The 15,207-nt window shown below is 50.1% G+C and overlaps 3 protein-coding genes across 3 annotated transcripts; 1 reads left to right on the forward strand and 2 right to left on the reverse strand.

The window, feature by feature from the left end:
• Positions 1 to 5,332: 5,332 nt before the first annotated feature.
• SAPIO_CDS9285 (putative siderophore iron transporter protein) lies at positions 5,333 to 7,273 on the forward strand (the record flags this gene model as incomplete). Its single annotated transcript, XM_016790720.1, has 2 exons — positions 5,333 to 5,592; positions 5,716 to 7,273. The coding sequence occupies 2 exons, from the start codon at positions 5,333 to 5,335 to the stop codon at positions 7,271 to 7,273; spliced, it is 1,818 nt and encodes a 605-aa protein (XP_016640023.1).
• Positions 7,274 to 7,718: 445 nt separating this feature from the next.
• Positions 7,719 to 12,538, reverse strand: SAPIO_CDS9286 (uncharacterized protein; the record flags this gene model as incomplete). The annotated part of the gene is made up of 5 exons (XM_016790721.1): positions 7,719 to 9,243; positions 9,319 to 11,131; positions 11,204 to 11,614; positions 11,693 to 11,994; positions 12,495 to 12,538. The coding sequence occupies 5 exons, from the start codon at positions 12,536 to 12,538 to the stop codon at positions 7,719 to 7,721; spliced, it is 4,095 nt and encodes a 1,364-aa protein (XP_016640024.1).
• Positions 12,539 to 13,562: 1,024 nt separating this feature from the next.
• Positions 13,563 to 15,000, reverse strand: SAPIO_CDS9287 (uncharacterized protein; the record flags this gene model as incomplete). The annotated part of the gene is made up of 4 exons (XM_016790722.1): positions 13,563 to 13,952; positions 14,053 to 14,292; positions 14,352 to 14,908; positions 14,970 to 15,000. The coding sequence occupies 4 exons, from the start codon at positions 14,998 to 15,000 to the stop codon at positions 13,563 to 13,565; spliced, it is 1,218 nt and encodes a 405-aa protein (XP_016640025.1).
• Positions 15,001 to 15,207: the final 207 nt, after the last annotated feature.

Genomic DNA, 15,207 nt, shown 5'->3' on the forward strand with positions numbered 1-15,207 from the left:
CTGGAAAGAAGCGGTCATGCATTACCTTGAATACTACATGCACATGAACTGGGTGCACGGATGAGGTCAGGGACATCTTGATGTCGGAGGTTAGATTGGTTATATTCAGGGAGGGTGTGATAGCCTAGCGGCTACATGCACCTTGGGGCTGATCCCGAAGTGAAGCACTATTGGCGAACTGTCCCAACTTTCATACTCCATTAGCTCTATCGAAAATAATTTGATCACTATTTAAATTCTTCGAGTGGTATTGTCCCGGCCGAAAACTACTAATGCTTGGATGTCGGTCAGCCTAGACGGGCGAAGACCGCCTCAACGCGGTGCCTTTCTAATTTCGAAATGTGAAGTTATGGATGAAACGATGACGCAAAAAAAGATGATATTAATGTTAAAGAATGGAATTGCATTATGGGGGCTGAATTTTGTTTTAAGATCGGAAAGCCCACCAACTTCGTCAGGGCCTAGTCTTCCTCGTAATTGATTCATCACAGCAAAAGCCACTGGCTTCCGCGAATCGAAATAAGACACAATTCACCGACATGGAATCTCTCTTAGTGTCGGACTATTCCCAAGATCTAATCATGGAAGCCACAACGCATGCCCGCAGCAAGACTGGATATCTATTCTAGCGACTGGACGTCCCGCCTCATATTCAATTCCAAGGTCAGTCTGCTTTGGGTCTTCCAGTTTCCACACTTCGACATAACCCCCGGGTGCATCAGATACGACGGCGTACTCATTACTCCATGGAGCCGCCGATATGGCACTGGAGATGGTACCTGCGGTCCCTGAAGAGACCGTAAACATTCTTTTCAAAAGCCCACCTCTAGAATCCAGAAGAAAGCACGATACGTAGCCCATAGTGCCATTTCGGCCGCGAGTGGTGGTCCACAGGTACCTGTTATTCGGCGATAAGCTCACACCCGCAGACCAATATCTAGAGCTGAGTGCATCTTTGATAGGAACCGAGCGTCAGGTATTCGAAGATGAACGTAATTTCTGGACACGGAAACTCACCCTCGGGAATAAGAGAAGAAGGTTCACACTCGATGTCTTTTACGGGAAAGCCAGACCTGTCCAATTCCATAGCCAGGAGACTGTTGTCAATTTCCAAAACGACATAGGCAAATGTCCCCTGAGGGTGAACTATTAAATGCCGTGGCTTGCTTCCTGGCCAAGGGAGTTTGACTTGCGATACCAAGGTCGGGCGTCCGAATTCGTCAACTGAGTGTATCCATATGGAATCCGTGCCCATGTCTGCTGTGTAGAGAAGCTGTCTCCCGTCTGCCTCATGAAGAGCCAATCCATGGGCACTAGAGGCAATCTCGTAGGGCCATGAGTCGATATGCCCAGCAAGCGATCCGTCGTCTTGAGTTGAAAAGGACATCGCGCACCCTGGTGATTTTCCATGGGACCCAGAAAAGACAGGGTAGGGGTGTCTGGGACTGGGGATATTGTACGCAGAGTTCCTTCCTTGGCATGCTCCACAAGTCTCAACGATTCCTGTGGCTTCGAGTGAGGATGAGTTGTAGCTAACCAGTCGCCCATTTTCCATTGAAGAACCGTAGAGCGTTTGCCCATCGTGCTACGCGTAACTCTAATTAGCAATCACATCAAGCCTCGGGTGTTGTCATTGTAGGCATGTCCATCCAGACGTCGGATACGGCCCTTGTAAGGTACGTCGAGCACCAGACGTCTTACCTTCAAGGACATCCAGACATGCGTATTTCCCGCATCCACGGTCCTCGAGAGACTAAGGGTGTCGGCCTCGTCATCGAACTCGATAAGGTGTAATTGCTCTGGACTATATCGATTGGCGGCAACAAGAGGGTGGATTTCGGCACGGGCACCTATCAGAATCAAAACGCTGGACGCGCATATTAAGCCCATGACGGGGGTAAAGATCGTGACCATCGTAGCGGGAAAGGTAGAATGACCAGGTGTTTGAGTTTCGTATTAGGTATCTCTGTGTTGATGAAAGCGGACCAGGTAAGGAAGCTGATGCGGGGATTTATTTCAATGATATCTCTCTTCCGTGCCCTCAACATGGTGTTTGGGGATGGGCGGTCCCATCAGTTCGTCTATTAAGCGAATAAATCTCAACAGACAAACATGTGCGCGCAAGATTCGCTCTGGCACCTCGTCTAGTGAACTTTATACCGGAACGGTATGTCCTGATGTCCCGAGTTGAGGTGGCCAATCAAAAGCGGTATTAGTGCACCAAACAAGTAAGAGCAGGAGACAGTCCATCAAAACAGACGGTCGTTAGATGAAAAATAGCCTTCGATGCATACGCAACCTATCTCGAGACTCAATAGCCTCTTTGGTAGATATCGTACCTTTGTAACGGTTGCTTGGATTCCTGCTAGCCCACGTGGACTGACAGAGTTAGATATTGTTGACACATCGACAAAGCTTTGCGCTTTCAAAGCGTGTTATACGAAACATAATTTCAGGCAGCTATACCACCAGCGGATCCAAACTCTCTTGCAGCCGAGCCTCCCTCATTCCCACCTGTGAATCTTGGACATCCCTATTTAACATGAAGAGATTTGCAATGGTACTGGTCAGGTCACGTCGGTTTGACGGATTTCTCGGCTTGAATGAACCATGGGCGACTCGGCTCTCATGATGCTTCACTTAACCGTGCACTGAATATACTGCTGTGTTTCCAATGGAGATAAATTCGTAGAGTGATGTCAAAGTGCTTAAAATTTATCTCATCCCCGATCATCTCTCTAAAGCGGCAATCGGCTTCCTGAAATCGTATGGCCAGGGCCATAGCATAACACCATCTTACTAGCCACCTCGGCGCTCTTTATAAGCTCAGGGCCCAGATCAAAAACGACATCAATTTGTCTTTGAATTTCTAGACTGCTTCTAACACCTCATAGACTATAGCCCAATGGGATCTCGTTGTTAACCGGGTTCTGCACAAACCGGAAACAGCGACTCCCCTAACCCCTTACGGTTCCGCCTTCAAAGATTTGTTTCCTGTTCCAGGAGTTGATATACCGGGTGGAACGAAAGAAAAAAGAGGGGCGGAAAAAGATGAAAAAAATATGTGGGGGGCTATTGGGATTGGAACACAGATCCTTGTGGACAGTGATTCTTCGGACATAAGGATAGAGATACGATTGATGGCTCCGCGCGGCACACAATCATACAATTGGGGCTAGCTACGAGATGATGACGACTTCAGGAATACTAGACCAGTTTAGGAGGTCGTAATAAAGTATGAGGGCTTGCTTGGCAGAGATCGATCCAGATCCTTAGCCTAAGGCGAAGCACATCTTAAAACAGTAGCAAACATTTGTCCCGACAAAGTATAGGAAAGCCACAAATCCCGAATATACTGCCGCTTCAAGAAACCGGAGAGGTAATGGCGAGAGATTTGACGCGTATATCATCTTGACTTTCTCAGCAGTCGAGTGCAAGTGGTAAGGCCCGATCGCGAAACCACTTGCGTTTACATGTATATAGGTAAGCTCTTGGCCTGCATTGGCGATCCCTGGCCCCCTGCACCATGTATCGAATGAAGCGCCCGGGGAAAACCCTTGCGATACGCGTCTTCAACATAATATGGATCGATTTCGAACAAATCAGACCAATTAAGAGAGGGGTAATACCTATGTTAGGTTCAAAATTCCATTTTGCGTAGTTCCAGAGCTGGACCTCGCAGATGCCAACGGCCCCGTGACCTAATGTTTTGTATTAATAAAAAGCACATCCTATTGACGCTCCCCCTCCCTTCCAGAAGGGTATCTCTATCTGCGCTGGGAACGGACAATATTGCTGGGTTCCAAGAGATGCCGGAGCTTCATCAACTTGGTCAAATTTGAGTGTACTGGTGTGACGCAGCACTTTGCGGGAAATAAACTAGCAAGGCGAGACCCAAGACTGGCTCGTCTCTTGGTGCATTTCCGCCGGGCCGAGTTGGGCAGCGTGTTCCCAGAGACCCCAGGACTCCCGATCGAATGCCGAAAACGCCGCTGTTGAGTGATTTGGACGCGATCTCGTTACGTTCGCGGAAATGAAACGTGGGGGTGCAGTAGTGAACTGCTTATCCGTCTTTTGAGTCCGCTGACGTGCGACAACGAAGAGATCGATTGGCCTCTGTTCAAATTGTGTTGCGCGGAATTGTACAAAGGTACCGAGGTACAATTATTATGAGCATTCTGCCAAAAAGTACACATGTACTTGTCATCAAAAGACCGGTCCCGTGTCGTTGTGGGTACCAAATTTCACAACTTGAGTCCTTGCGGGGGACACGTAGTACTGATTATCTTATCAGATTTCAAGATCAAATGCCCTGAAGTGACCAAGTTAGCCAAGTTAGTGAGGTGGACACTACCCTATAATAGTGCATTTAACGGCATTACCCTCCACTACAGCACCACCAGATGCCCTTACTATCACGCCTGGTAGTGTACGCTTCACTACATTTCACTACTTCGTGCACTACCCTACGGAGTGCACGAGATTTTGATCAATAATGTAGAGTTGTGTAGTCGTACTATGTAACGTCGTCGATTCCACCAACTCCACCAACTCCACCACTTACCCTAGCTGCCCTGCCCGAAGAGGGGTCTTGCCCGCAAGAACTCGAGAAATTAGGCCATGAAAACATTTTCTTGTGTTCAATCAATCTGATTAGATCCATCTCTGACCCTGATCATCTGAAATGGCTCCGACCATCGGAACCACGCCACGCGGCGTTAACAGGTATTTTTCTTGCTCTTTCTCCTTTTCTTTTCCTTCCTTACGCAGAGGGAATCATGGATGAGCCCGCTGCATTCTCGGTCAGTGTAACCCATTTTGCTGGGTCCGGCCATCTTTTCACTCGCAGAGCGTGTCCACGTCCACTCGAAGTATTGATCCACAACGTCTGCCCGACCATTGGGCCACTGCATCTGTTCCTCCTGTCTTGGCCAGCCCGGCGTCTTCTAGAAAGAGGGTCGCTTGCAGCATGTTCATCCCACTGGAACCCACTTGATCGGTCTTTGCCCCCACGGTGGGTCAGAGTGCCGGATTTCCGGCAAGTGGCTCTGAATTCCAGACTGGGAAAGACCACCGTGGTGAGCGTGAACTAGTAGTAGAAATGCGACATAGCCAATGTGTGGTAAAAACCTCTTGGGGGGCAGCGTTTGGTTGGGGTGGCGGTGGGTGCAGATCGACGACCCTTGATTTTCGATGCATTTATTAGGGTCAGTGTCTCTCGACGATCATCCCATCCTCTTGTCCTTTTGTTTCCTGTGGTTATCACCTCTCACACTCTTATCCTCCCATCCCCTATTGTCAATCACTGGTATACACAGGAGAACACTCGACAATGGGTCTGAAGTTCCGTGGCATTATTGGGCCGAAGCTCGCAGGGAGCGACAAGCCCGAGATTGCCGACAAACAAACTGATTTTGAAGGCCAATCGACCGCTTTTGACGGCGAAAAGAATGCTAGCCAGAATGTAGACAGCGGCGAGACTTCGGATACTTCCACTACCAGCGAGAAGCGGGATCTGCAGTTTGGTGTCCAGGCTGCCGAAGCGACGCTTCAGGTATGGACGAGGAACCATCTGATTGCCGCCTATCTCTTGTGAGTTGTCCGCTTGCCTTTCTCGAGCCCTTGGACTATTATTGTCTTAGATTTCATTTATCAAGATGTTCTGTTCGTGGAGCTCTGGGCGCCGTAACAGTTGCTAACTTCTCGCAAAAACAGTATCTGGTTGATCAACTTTCTCAACGCTTTCTCGTCTGGCATCGCTGGTACCTTGACCACCTACGTCACCAGCTCCTTCGGCGCACACTCGCTAGTTTCCACGACGGGTATCATCTCCGGCCTTATTCCTGGTTTGACTAAACTGGCCTATGCCAAGTTCATCGACAACATTGGACGGCCGCAGGGTTTCGTCCTTGCCGTTGGCTCCATGACTCTTGGTCTCATCATGATGGCTGCCTGCAAAAACGTCGAAACTTATGCGGCAGCCACCGTTTTCTATTATACCGGATACTCTTGGCTCGACTTTACCATTACCATCTTCATTGCAGACACGTCAAAACTCAGGAACCGAGCCTTCATGATCGCATACGCTTCGTCTCCCTGGCTCATTACGGTGTGGGTCTACGGTCTGGCCTGTGAGAAGATCATTGCCCCTGGTGGCATCGGCTGGAGATGGGCGTACGGCATCTTCGCCATCATTATGCCCGTCGTCTGTGCACCTCTCTGGTATCTCTTCTACGCGAATCAGCGAAAGGCCGTGAAGCAAGGCCTCGTTAACGTCAAACCTCATGGTCGCGGGCCCATCGCCAACATCATCTTTTATGCCAAGGAGTTCGATATCATCGGCATTATCCTCGCTGCTGCGGGCATCGGGTTGTTTCTTCTGTCCTTCAGCTTGTTCTCATACCAGGAAAAGGAATGGAAGTCACCTTTGATCATCTGCTTTATCATCTTTGGCGGCCTCCTGATCATCCTTTTCATCATTTGGGAAAAGTTCTTTGCGCCCATTACTTTCATTCCTTGGCGCTTGATCAAGAACAGGACCGTCTTCTTCACTTACACTATGATGGCTTCTCTTTACACCGCATGGTATCTTTGGGATAACTACTTCTTCTCGGTTCTCATCGTTTTGTTCAGCACCGATGTCCAGGATGCCACATACATAATGAACGTTTACACCGTCGGCAGCACCTTCTGGTCTCTTTTGTTTGGTGTTTTCATCCGATACAACGGTCGCCTAAAGTGGCCTGCTGTATTCTTCGGAGTGCCCATGACCATTCTCGGCGTGGGTCTCATGATTCACTTCCGCCAACCTGATGTGAATATCGGATACGCCGTCATGTGCCTCATCTTCATCGCCTTCGGCGGTGGCACTCTCGTCATTTGTGAGCAGATGACCGTCATGGCCGTATCCAAGCACTCCGACATTCCAGCTATCCTCGCCATGGAGGGCATGGTGGCGGCTATGGGGCAGAGCATCGGCTCCACAGTTGCGGCGGCCATGTGGACCGGTATCTTCCCCAAGAAGCTAGCCAAATATCTGCCTGCTGAGGCCCAACCTGATCTGACTACCATTTACGGCAGCATCGACGTCCAAGCATCTTACCCAGTCGGAACCCCTACACGTGACGGAATCAACAAAGCTTACGGCGCCACACAGAAGTTGATGTTGATTGCCGCCACTTCCCTCTACAGCATCACTTGGGCCAGCACGTTGATGTGGGAGAGCATCAACGTCAAGAAGATGGAGCAGTTCAAGGGCGCGGTCATGTGGTAATCCGGGCTTGGGTAGTTTATCATCACCACTTCACTCCAATACTTTATGCCCCTTTTTGAACGAAAGGATGGCGGCAAAATGGGTATCGTGATCCTAACGCGACACGAATAGAGACGGCGGCCGTTACGAGAGAGTCAGAGCCCCTTGTTTTTCGCTGCACCTCTCGTCCAGCTACCACTTTCCTCCTGGGGGTAGTGCTTTAAGACGATTTATATTTTTACCGGTTCTATATAGATGAGAACAATTTGAAATTTAAAGATACCAGGGTCCCGGTTTAAAATGCGATAATTATACTCTTTTAATTATAGATGTGCGGCATTTCATTGTCTGTTGTTGGCCTGTTAAGGAGGAACTCCACACTCTTTTGGGTCTTATACTAAGGCAGTCCGGTCTGGACACGGACTCCCTGGTATGACCGACTGCCGTATTATCAGCACTGCGTTGCCTAATCCAAGAAAGAAACATCTTCCTCGTCTCTTATTCCTTTCATATCCATATAAAGCCGTCGGAACATAGAGTCGCTCTGCAGTAGCGTCCACGGCTCATCCCACTCCATGACTCGGCCTTTATCCACTACTGCCACACGGTCAAAGTTGAGGATCGTATCTAGGCGGTGAGCGACCGCGATGATGGTATGGTTTTGGAACCGCCGATCGATTAGGCGTTGGATCAGAGCTTCAGTCTCGACGTCGACAGAAGATGTAGTCTCGTCTAACACGATGATGCTCGATCGTCGCATCATAGCCCGCGCCAGACAGAGGAGCTGTTTTTGTCCATGTGATAACAGATTGCTAGGCATTGTCGCGTCCAAACCGCCAGGGACATCTGAGAGCAATTCCCAGATTCCAACTTCCCGAAGTATCTCTATAATGGAGCTGGAATCATGCTCACCAAGAGGGTCGATATTCTCGCGTATCGTACCGGGTAGGAGAAAGGGTTCCTGGGGCAGTGCGTTGAGGCGCTGCCGAACGTCATTGCGGGACAAGGTGGATATATCTAGACCGTCAATGACGATGGATCCACGAGTGATCTCGGTCATACGGAAGAGTGTGGCGACTAGTGAGCTCTTACCGCTCCCGCTCCGACCGCAGATACCAATACGCTGCCCAGGCTCGACTCTAAGAGATGCCCCTTTCAGGACTGGTTCCGATTGAATGTTGTAGGTGGCGGTAACGTCGTTAAATTCGATGCGTCCGTATGATGGCCAGTTCCAAAGCAGGTCCCCACCTCCTTCACAACTTTCGGCGTTCTCGGAGGCAACGCTCTTCGTGAAACTCTTGACTCGGCTCACGGCCCCTGTCGACGTTTCCAGCAAAGTCCAGTTGGCAATGAGCTGCTTCAGGATGGAACTGAAGCCGACGATGTTAAGAAGAGCCAGACCCATAAGGCCGGGATTGACCTCGCCTCGGGATTTCACAGCGATGATAGCCAACACTACGGCAATACCGCTCACTAGGAGATCTAAGACGAGCCCTAGCCATCTCTGGACGCATAGAAGAAGGTAAAAGGGACGCTGGGAGATGTCAATGAAATGCTCGTTGGTCTTGAGATAACCATCTCCCCATCCAAAGGCGCGAATGGTCACCAACCCGCTAAGTGTTTCCAAGAAATGGGAGAACAACAAAGACTTGGCCTCTATATCTAGCAGGCGCAACACCCTCGAGGTTCTCAGGTAGAACTTCTGGGTCATATACGCGGCCAGAGCACAGACTGGCAAGGCCGCGCCGGCGTATTTTGCAGTGGATACAATAACCAGAGACTGTGCGATCAATATGAATCCGGTAAGCAGTGTGTGAATTAAGGAAACCGGTAACTCCATGTCTATGAGGTCCAAGTCTTGGCTGAACCGATTCGTGATCGAACCGGCGTCAGTTTGAGTGAAAAAAGCGACCGGTGCATTCATGATGGTGTTTAATACGCGTGAATGCATCGCTTTTGCCACCCGGGGGGCAATGCTGATGACGAGGAACCTGCTTTTCAGTTTAGCAAATCTGGTGCAAATCATAATAAGCCGTCCAGCAGATACGATAAATCATAGTACATACCCGCAACTCGCCGCGAGAGACACTATTGCCAGAGCTCCCAGCAAGAAATATACTCCGACGTAGTAACCAATCTTCTCGCCTGGATGGCGTACGTTGTACGCTGCCCACCACTGAACCCAAGCTTGAGGGAAGACAACGCCAAATCCGTAGAATGAGCAGATCGTGATGAGTATCCACCATCGTGCCCAACCAAAACTCTCGATATAGTACTTGTAAATACTCATGTCCCCGGTTAAAGCGTCCCTCGTAGGTATCTCCGGGAGGGACTTGCCCAAAGCCTTTTGCACTTCACCGGGGAAAACGAATTTTTCTTGCTGTTGAAAGAGATTATCAGGCCGTTTTTGAAGGTCGAGCCTGGAGACGTAGCCTGGCCGCGACGAAAGTCTTCTGAACGAGCCTTGCTGTGCTATGGTTCCATTCTGGTCTAGTACGATTATATGGTCCGAGTCTGGCAGTCGATGCACGGCGTTCGTCGCCAGGATGACGGTTATATTGTGTTTCTTCAGCAAACCGCTGGCTGAAAACACTGACGAGAACACGGCTTCCTCGGTCGTCGAATCTAGGCCGCTCAGCACGTCGTCCATAATTATGGTATTCTTCTTTGAGTAGATGGCGCGTGCCAACGCTACACGCATCTGTTGGCCGCCGCTGAGGCCAGTACCGTTGCTTCCGACAGATGTAAGGTCGCCATCTGGCAGCTGATCCAGATCCTTCACGAGGCAGCACGCGTGAACCACGCTGGAATACCATCCAGGATCAAACTCATAGCCACCAAGGATGTTCTGGCGTACGGTGGTGTTCGAGATCCACGGGCGCTGCGAGCAGTACGCTGCATCTTCAAATGTAACGTGGATGTAACCCCCGTTACTCCGAGTCTCTCCGAGCAGCGTATGCAATAAAGTCGATTTCCCACTCCCCACGGGGCCAATAATCATGGTCAGCTTTCCATCGGGAATCTTGAAGTTTAGGTCTTTCAAGACGGGTTGGGCAGTGTCTTTCCAACTGGCTGAGGCCTGGTGAACTTGAATCGAGCTTCGATTCCGAGATGTAACAGCACCTCGGCGCTGCAAGGAACAGCCCAGCGCATAAATGTCATTAACTGCAGAGTCTCGTATAGAAGGGTCGTAGGACGAATAAATCCCGTCCATTTCCATGGTGCCCTGTCTTCTTGATGAGAGAGATCGCATCAAACGACCCGAGTAGTTGTAATTGGTCCATGTTCCTTGACAGCTCCCATAGACCCGGCTGTCCACCCTCGTCTCTGTGTTGAGATAATTCCGAATTCGTTCGAAACAACCAACCGCACCCATGATGCCAGCAAGCGTATCAATGAGTATGGAAACGGGTGCCAGTAAAAGTTGCAGTAGAGCAAGTGTCGTCAGGGCGCCGGCGGTGTCTAATATCGCATAACCACGGTATTTTTGCAGGAGGACATACATGCCAAAGGACGCAACCGGCGTCATAGCAGTGGAGGCGAACGTGAGAGAGACGATCTTAACCAGGACCACTCGGAAACTAAACGATGCGTCGATTTCTGCATCCCTGAGCTTATCGACCTTTCGCTTGAGTGTTTCCGTTAGACCTGTCATCTTGACAGAGCTCATCACGCGTAGAAGAGAAGCGGTCACAGCAACTCGCAACTGGATCTTATCTAGCCACGCCTTTTGAGTGATCCCGGCCTTGGAGGCCACACTGATGGCAGCGCCTGTGAAGACCACTGTGACCACCGCAGGTGCGAGTGCCGCAAGCCGTAACTGGCTTGAAAGCAGCCAGATGGACAGCGCTATTTCTATGGGGCACGCCCATAATTCATCTATGGGTTTTAAAGCCGTTAGCGAATTCGATACTAACCTCTGGAAAATTCACAGGGCGTGCAAACACGTACGAAAAGATTGGAAACCCGTGGTAATCCGCTGCACATCGGCGTTCATGAGTGTGACTGCATCCGCCTCGTCCACGGCGAGGGATCTAATCTCGAGTGTGCGACAGTAGATTAGGCCAACAAGACCGGCCCTCATCCGTGTAACCAGCCTAACAGTCCAGTTCTGCGTCAACGATGTTGCCAAGGCGATCCCGACATAGACTATTAAATATGAGAATATGAGACCAGTCCCAACGGTCGAGGTGTTGGAGCCATTCGGATCCTCGATATACTCAATGACTCGTCGAACAAGGAATGGCTGAGCAAAAGTGAACCCTGTCTGAAATAATCGTGGAATGATGGCCTTGCCCATGGTCCGTTTGTTGTCAAGCAAGGTGATCAGCAGCAGCGAGTGAGCCTTTTGCTTTGATTTCCCTGTCGTACAGAGTTAACAAAAACTGGAACCGGAGACAGTTGATCCACGAAACGAAGAATTTGATGGGGCAGACGAACATGAGTTCCATCGACCAAACAGGCCCGAATTCCCCTCGGCAGACAAGTCCTGGTCGACTTCGAAAAGCGTCTCCAACGAGTGCACGCCGCGATAACCGAAGAGAAGGAGAGGATTCATCCACCAGCAAAACCACTGATTGAAGATTCCCGCCGTAGCCTCTGGTGGGACGTTTCGGCGGGACGGGAGTAGCAAATTCCGTTTCTCTACCGATTCGATCGTGAGGAGGACCCCCTTCATGACCGCCGCACTGGTGGCGAGGATGGCCACCGTCTGCTGGCTGGATTCCGCAGACCATAGCGTCCTGCAGCGAGCAACATCGAACACCAAGGTCAGGAGCAAAAAGAGTAGAATCGGTGAGCAAGGTCTGACGCTGCGTAAATGTGCCAGATGGGACAGTATTGCGAGATTTATGTGGGCGGCAAGAACAAGAACGCAGGCAGGTATCGACACTTTGGTCCGTGGTGTCGCTGGGTTTGCGGTATTACCCAGCTGAACAGCGTTCGTCAAAATTAACAGCGTCCATGAAATCTAAGGAACTATTAGTCTTAAGCCTGACCTGGATCCTAACCGACGCGCTATGAGGGGCTAGGTAGGGAGTTTCGCAGACGAAAAAATTGCCTCACCTGTTTGATCTTGAGATGCCATGTCCACGATAGTTTCCGGTCGCTCAATAATAGCGGTTTTAGGTAGAAGATGCTCGTTATTACAACAATTATTACAGCAGGTGCAATCGTAAGGATAGATTCTTCGAACAACAACGTGAAATCGAAGGCACCAGGGCATTTTGTTGCGGGACCGAACCCATCCAAAGTGGTGATCGAGCACTTGGTAGAATCGGCGGCCATTGAGACAATAATCACCAACCGGGCGAAGGAAAAAAAGAAGTCATAAGTTGCTTCATAGAATCTGAAATTCGGTATTGATTGTCTGCCACTTGAGCTCAAATAAAGCATCCTTGGATCAAATTCCAAATGTTGAATTAGTCTGCCAATGCGTGTCTGGACAGACACACATTCACCCAAGGCTGTGCTCAACAATTCCTTACTAAAGAAAGGGGTGACTTATATAGGAAGAATGTAATCAAAAGGCCGGACCGACGATCCTTACACCAAATCCTACGGCTGACCTCGTTGGATTGGTCATTGGGTAACTGCTTGCGCCTGAGGCTTTGTAGAATCCTACCCGAAGGACGCCGAGACTAATTTGGAACAATGAGCATTGCGGTCGCGAAATGTGTGAATCGATGTTCCTGAATTCCGAGGGTGGCTAAGCTGAATGTAATTGGAATAGAAGTACTTCGTAGGCTTTAGCGGATTGTAGATTACAATCGATGTGTTCGGGGTTGTGGAAAGTGGATGCGGAAGGCCATGAGCGTTTCATTTGAATTCACTTCTTCTCTTGGGGGCAGCCTGTGGCTGGTAATTAAAGGAAGATTAAGGGAACAAACGGTCGGTGTGATGTTACGTTGAACTGTCTCGAGCTCGATTTAAGTGAGGATGGTCGTGTGAGGTCGGATTTTCGGGGCCTGCTGAAGGGCGCAGATTCCTGCAATTGCCGCGGATGACCGCCAAGAGAGAAGATCAGAGGCCCGACCTGGAAGAGAATCACAGGTGGATTGTGAATGCCGTATATGTCCTTTCCTTTATCCTTATCTATTTTTTTCCCTCCCTCTTGGTTTCTATTCCGTCTTCGTTTATCACCTCATCTGTCCTCAGTGGTTGGTGGACGCGTCTTGTCTGGTACTCGTAGAATCAACCTTTCTCAAATGTATTATCAACTAGAAGAAGTACATCGACCGCATGAAAACAAAGAAAACCTCAATGAAAGCTCGATAGATAAGCCAACCCAAGCGACCCTTCCCAAACCCCATTACTTCCAAAAGCGACGCAGATCTGCACTGATCCCTTGATGCAGCCCAAGAAGTCCCGCAACAGGGAGCAGCATTTTGATCGGCGAAATCAAGTCCCACTTGAGGCCGGACCAGCTGGTGGAAGTTAACTGAGCATTTTCATCCCCAGCCTCTGTTTGACTGGGGAATCCGGTGATCTCCCAACACCAGCCTTCTCTGTCTTCTGCCCTCCCGCGCTGGATGCTGGTCAAAGTGTTCGCGAGCTGCATGAGCTTCCAATTCTCATATGAGGGCCCAAACTCGTATTTCTCTCCTGTAGATGGCCTCTCAAGACACTTGATCGGAGTCGCGGCGGCAGCAGTGCCACAGGATATAACCTCGTCAAGGTCGCGGATCGAGGAGAAGGGAAGCTGAGAACCATTCGTCAGCGTAATTCATTTTCTTTCCCCCTATTTTCGAAGAGCACAACTTTTTTGTCGGTACGGAGGTTCTAAAAGGTTCGCTACTCACCCTGGTTTTCTCAATAGTCCATCCTGCCTGTTCAGCGATCTTCACCAAACTATCGCTCGTGGTGCTCTGAATGGCATTTTCAGTTGCAGGGATGACAAGGATGTGCTGGCCATCTTCCCCGATCCTGTGACCAAGGAAGCCACTTGTCGAGAATTCTTCAACGAACGAATGCGTCGCGCTGTCAAGGTGCAGCATAATACCATATCCCAGCGATGCGGCCTTTGCCACATGCCTCCAGACCTTTCAAGTATTGTCAGTGAGGAAGAGAGGGAGAAACAGACAGTTTGAGGGTAACCCACTGGTGCGTAATTACCCCCGACCTTAAAGCTGCCCGTGCCTCGCGGAGCACACCGGTCAAACTCATCGCAAACAACGCCTGCGACCGCATCCGCGCCGTGCTGAGGCTTTGCGGGATGAACAAAGACCGCCAGGATGATCTCGTCACATGGACCCCAAAGGCCCGTCGAGGCACCGAAAAGAACCGGGCGGATGTAGAGAAAAGCGTCCGATTCGGATGGTGGCACGTACTCCGCATTCTCGGCCACCGCACGTCGGATACATTCTAGGAATAGATCCTCGGGCGGTGGTGGGAGGCACACGGATCCGGCCGAACGCCGAATTCGCGAGGCGTGGAACTGGGGTCGGAACACGTTTATGCGCCCATCGATGGTGCGAAATGCCTTGAGACCTTCGTAGCACTGCTGGCCATAGTTCAACCCAGGGCTGAGACCAGATACTGAAATTTCAGTGCCGGCGACTAGTGTGGGAGCAGTCCACTGGCCAGTGGATGCTCGGAAGCGAGCTTCAATATGACCATTGAGGGGAAGGTATTGCTTTGGCGACAGGTTGGCCCAATCTACATTGATAGTTCCCATCAGCACTGTCCGTGCTGGCGATTGTTGCAACGGCCTACTTACCTATACTCTTTTGGGGACTCGGTGGAACCATTTTGAAGACTTCGACTGGTACTTGCGAAGGAGGAGGCTGATGTAGAAAGCTGTAGAGTCTTGCGGTGAAGGGAAGTACATTGAAGATGGCGACAGTTTTGAGTTTGATTCCGAGACAAATTAAGAGAGACTTGAACGACAAGGCCGATACACCGAATTCAAACATCAAATTTAGATGGCATACTTTATATTGAAAACTGCCGTTGCT

This window comes from Scedosporium apiospermum, assembly GCF_000732125.1.
Source record: "Scedosporium apiospermum strain IHEM 14462 chromosome Unknown SEQ_SAPIO_0132, whole genome shotgun sequence".
NCBI lineage: Eukaryota > Fungi > Ascomycota > Sordariomycetes > Microascales > Microascaceae > Scedosporium > Scedosporium apiospermum.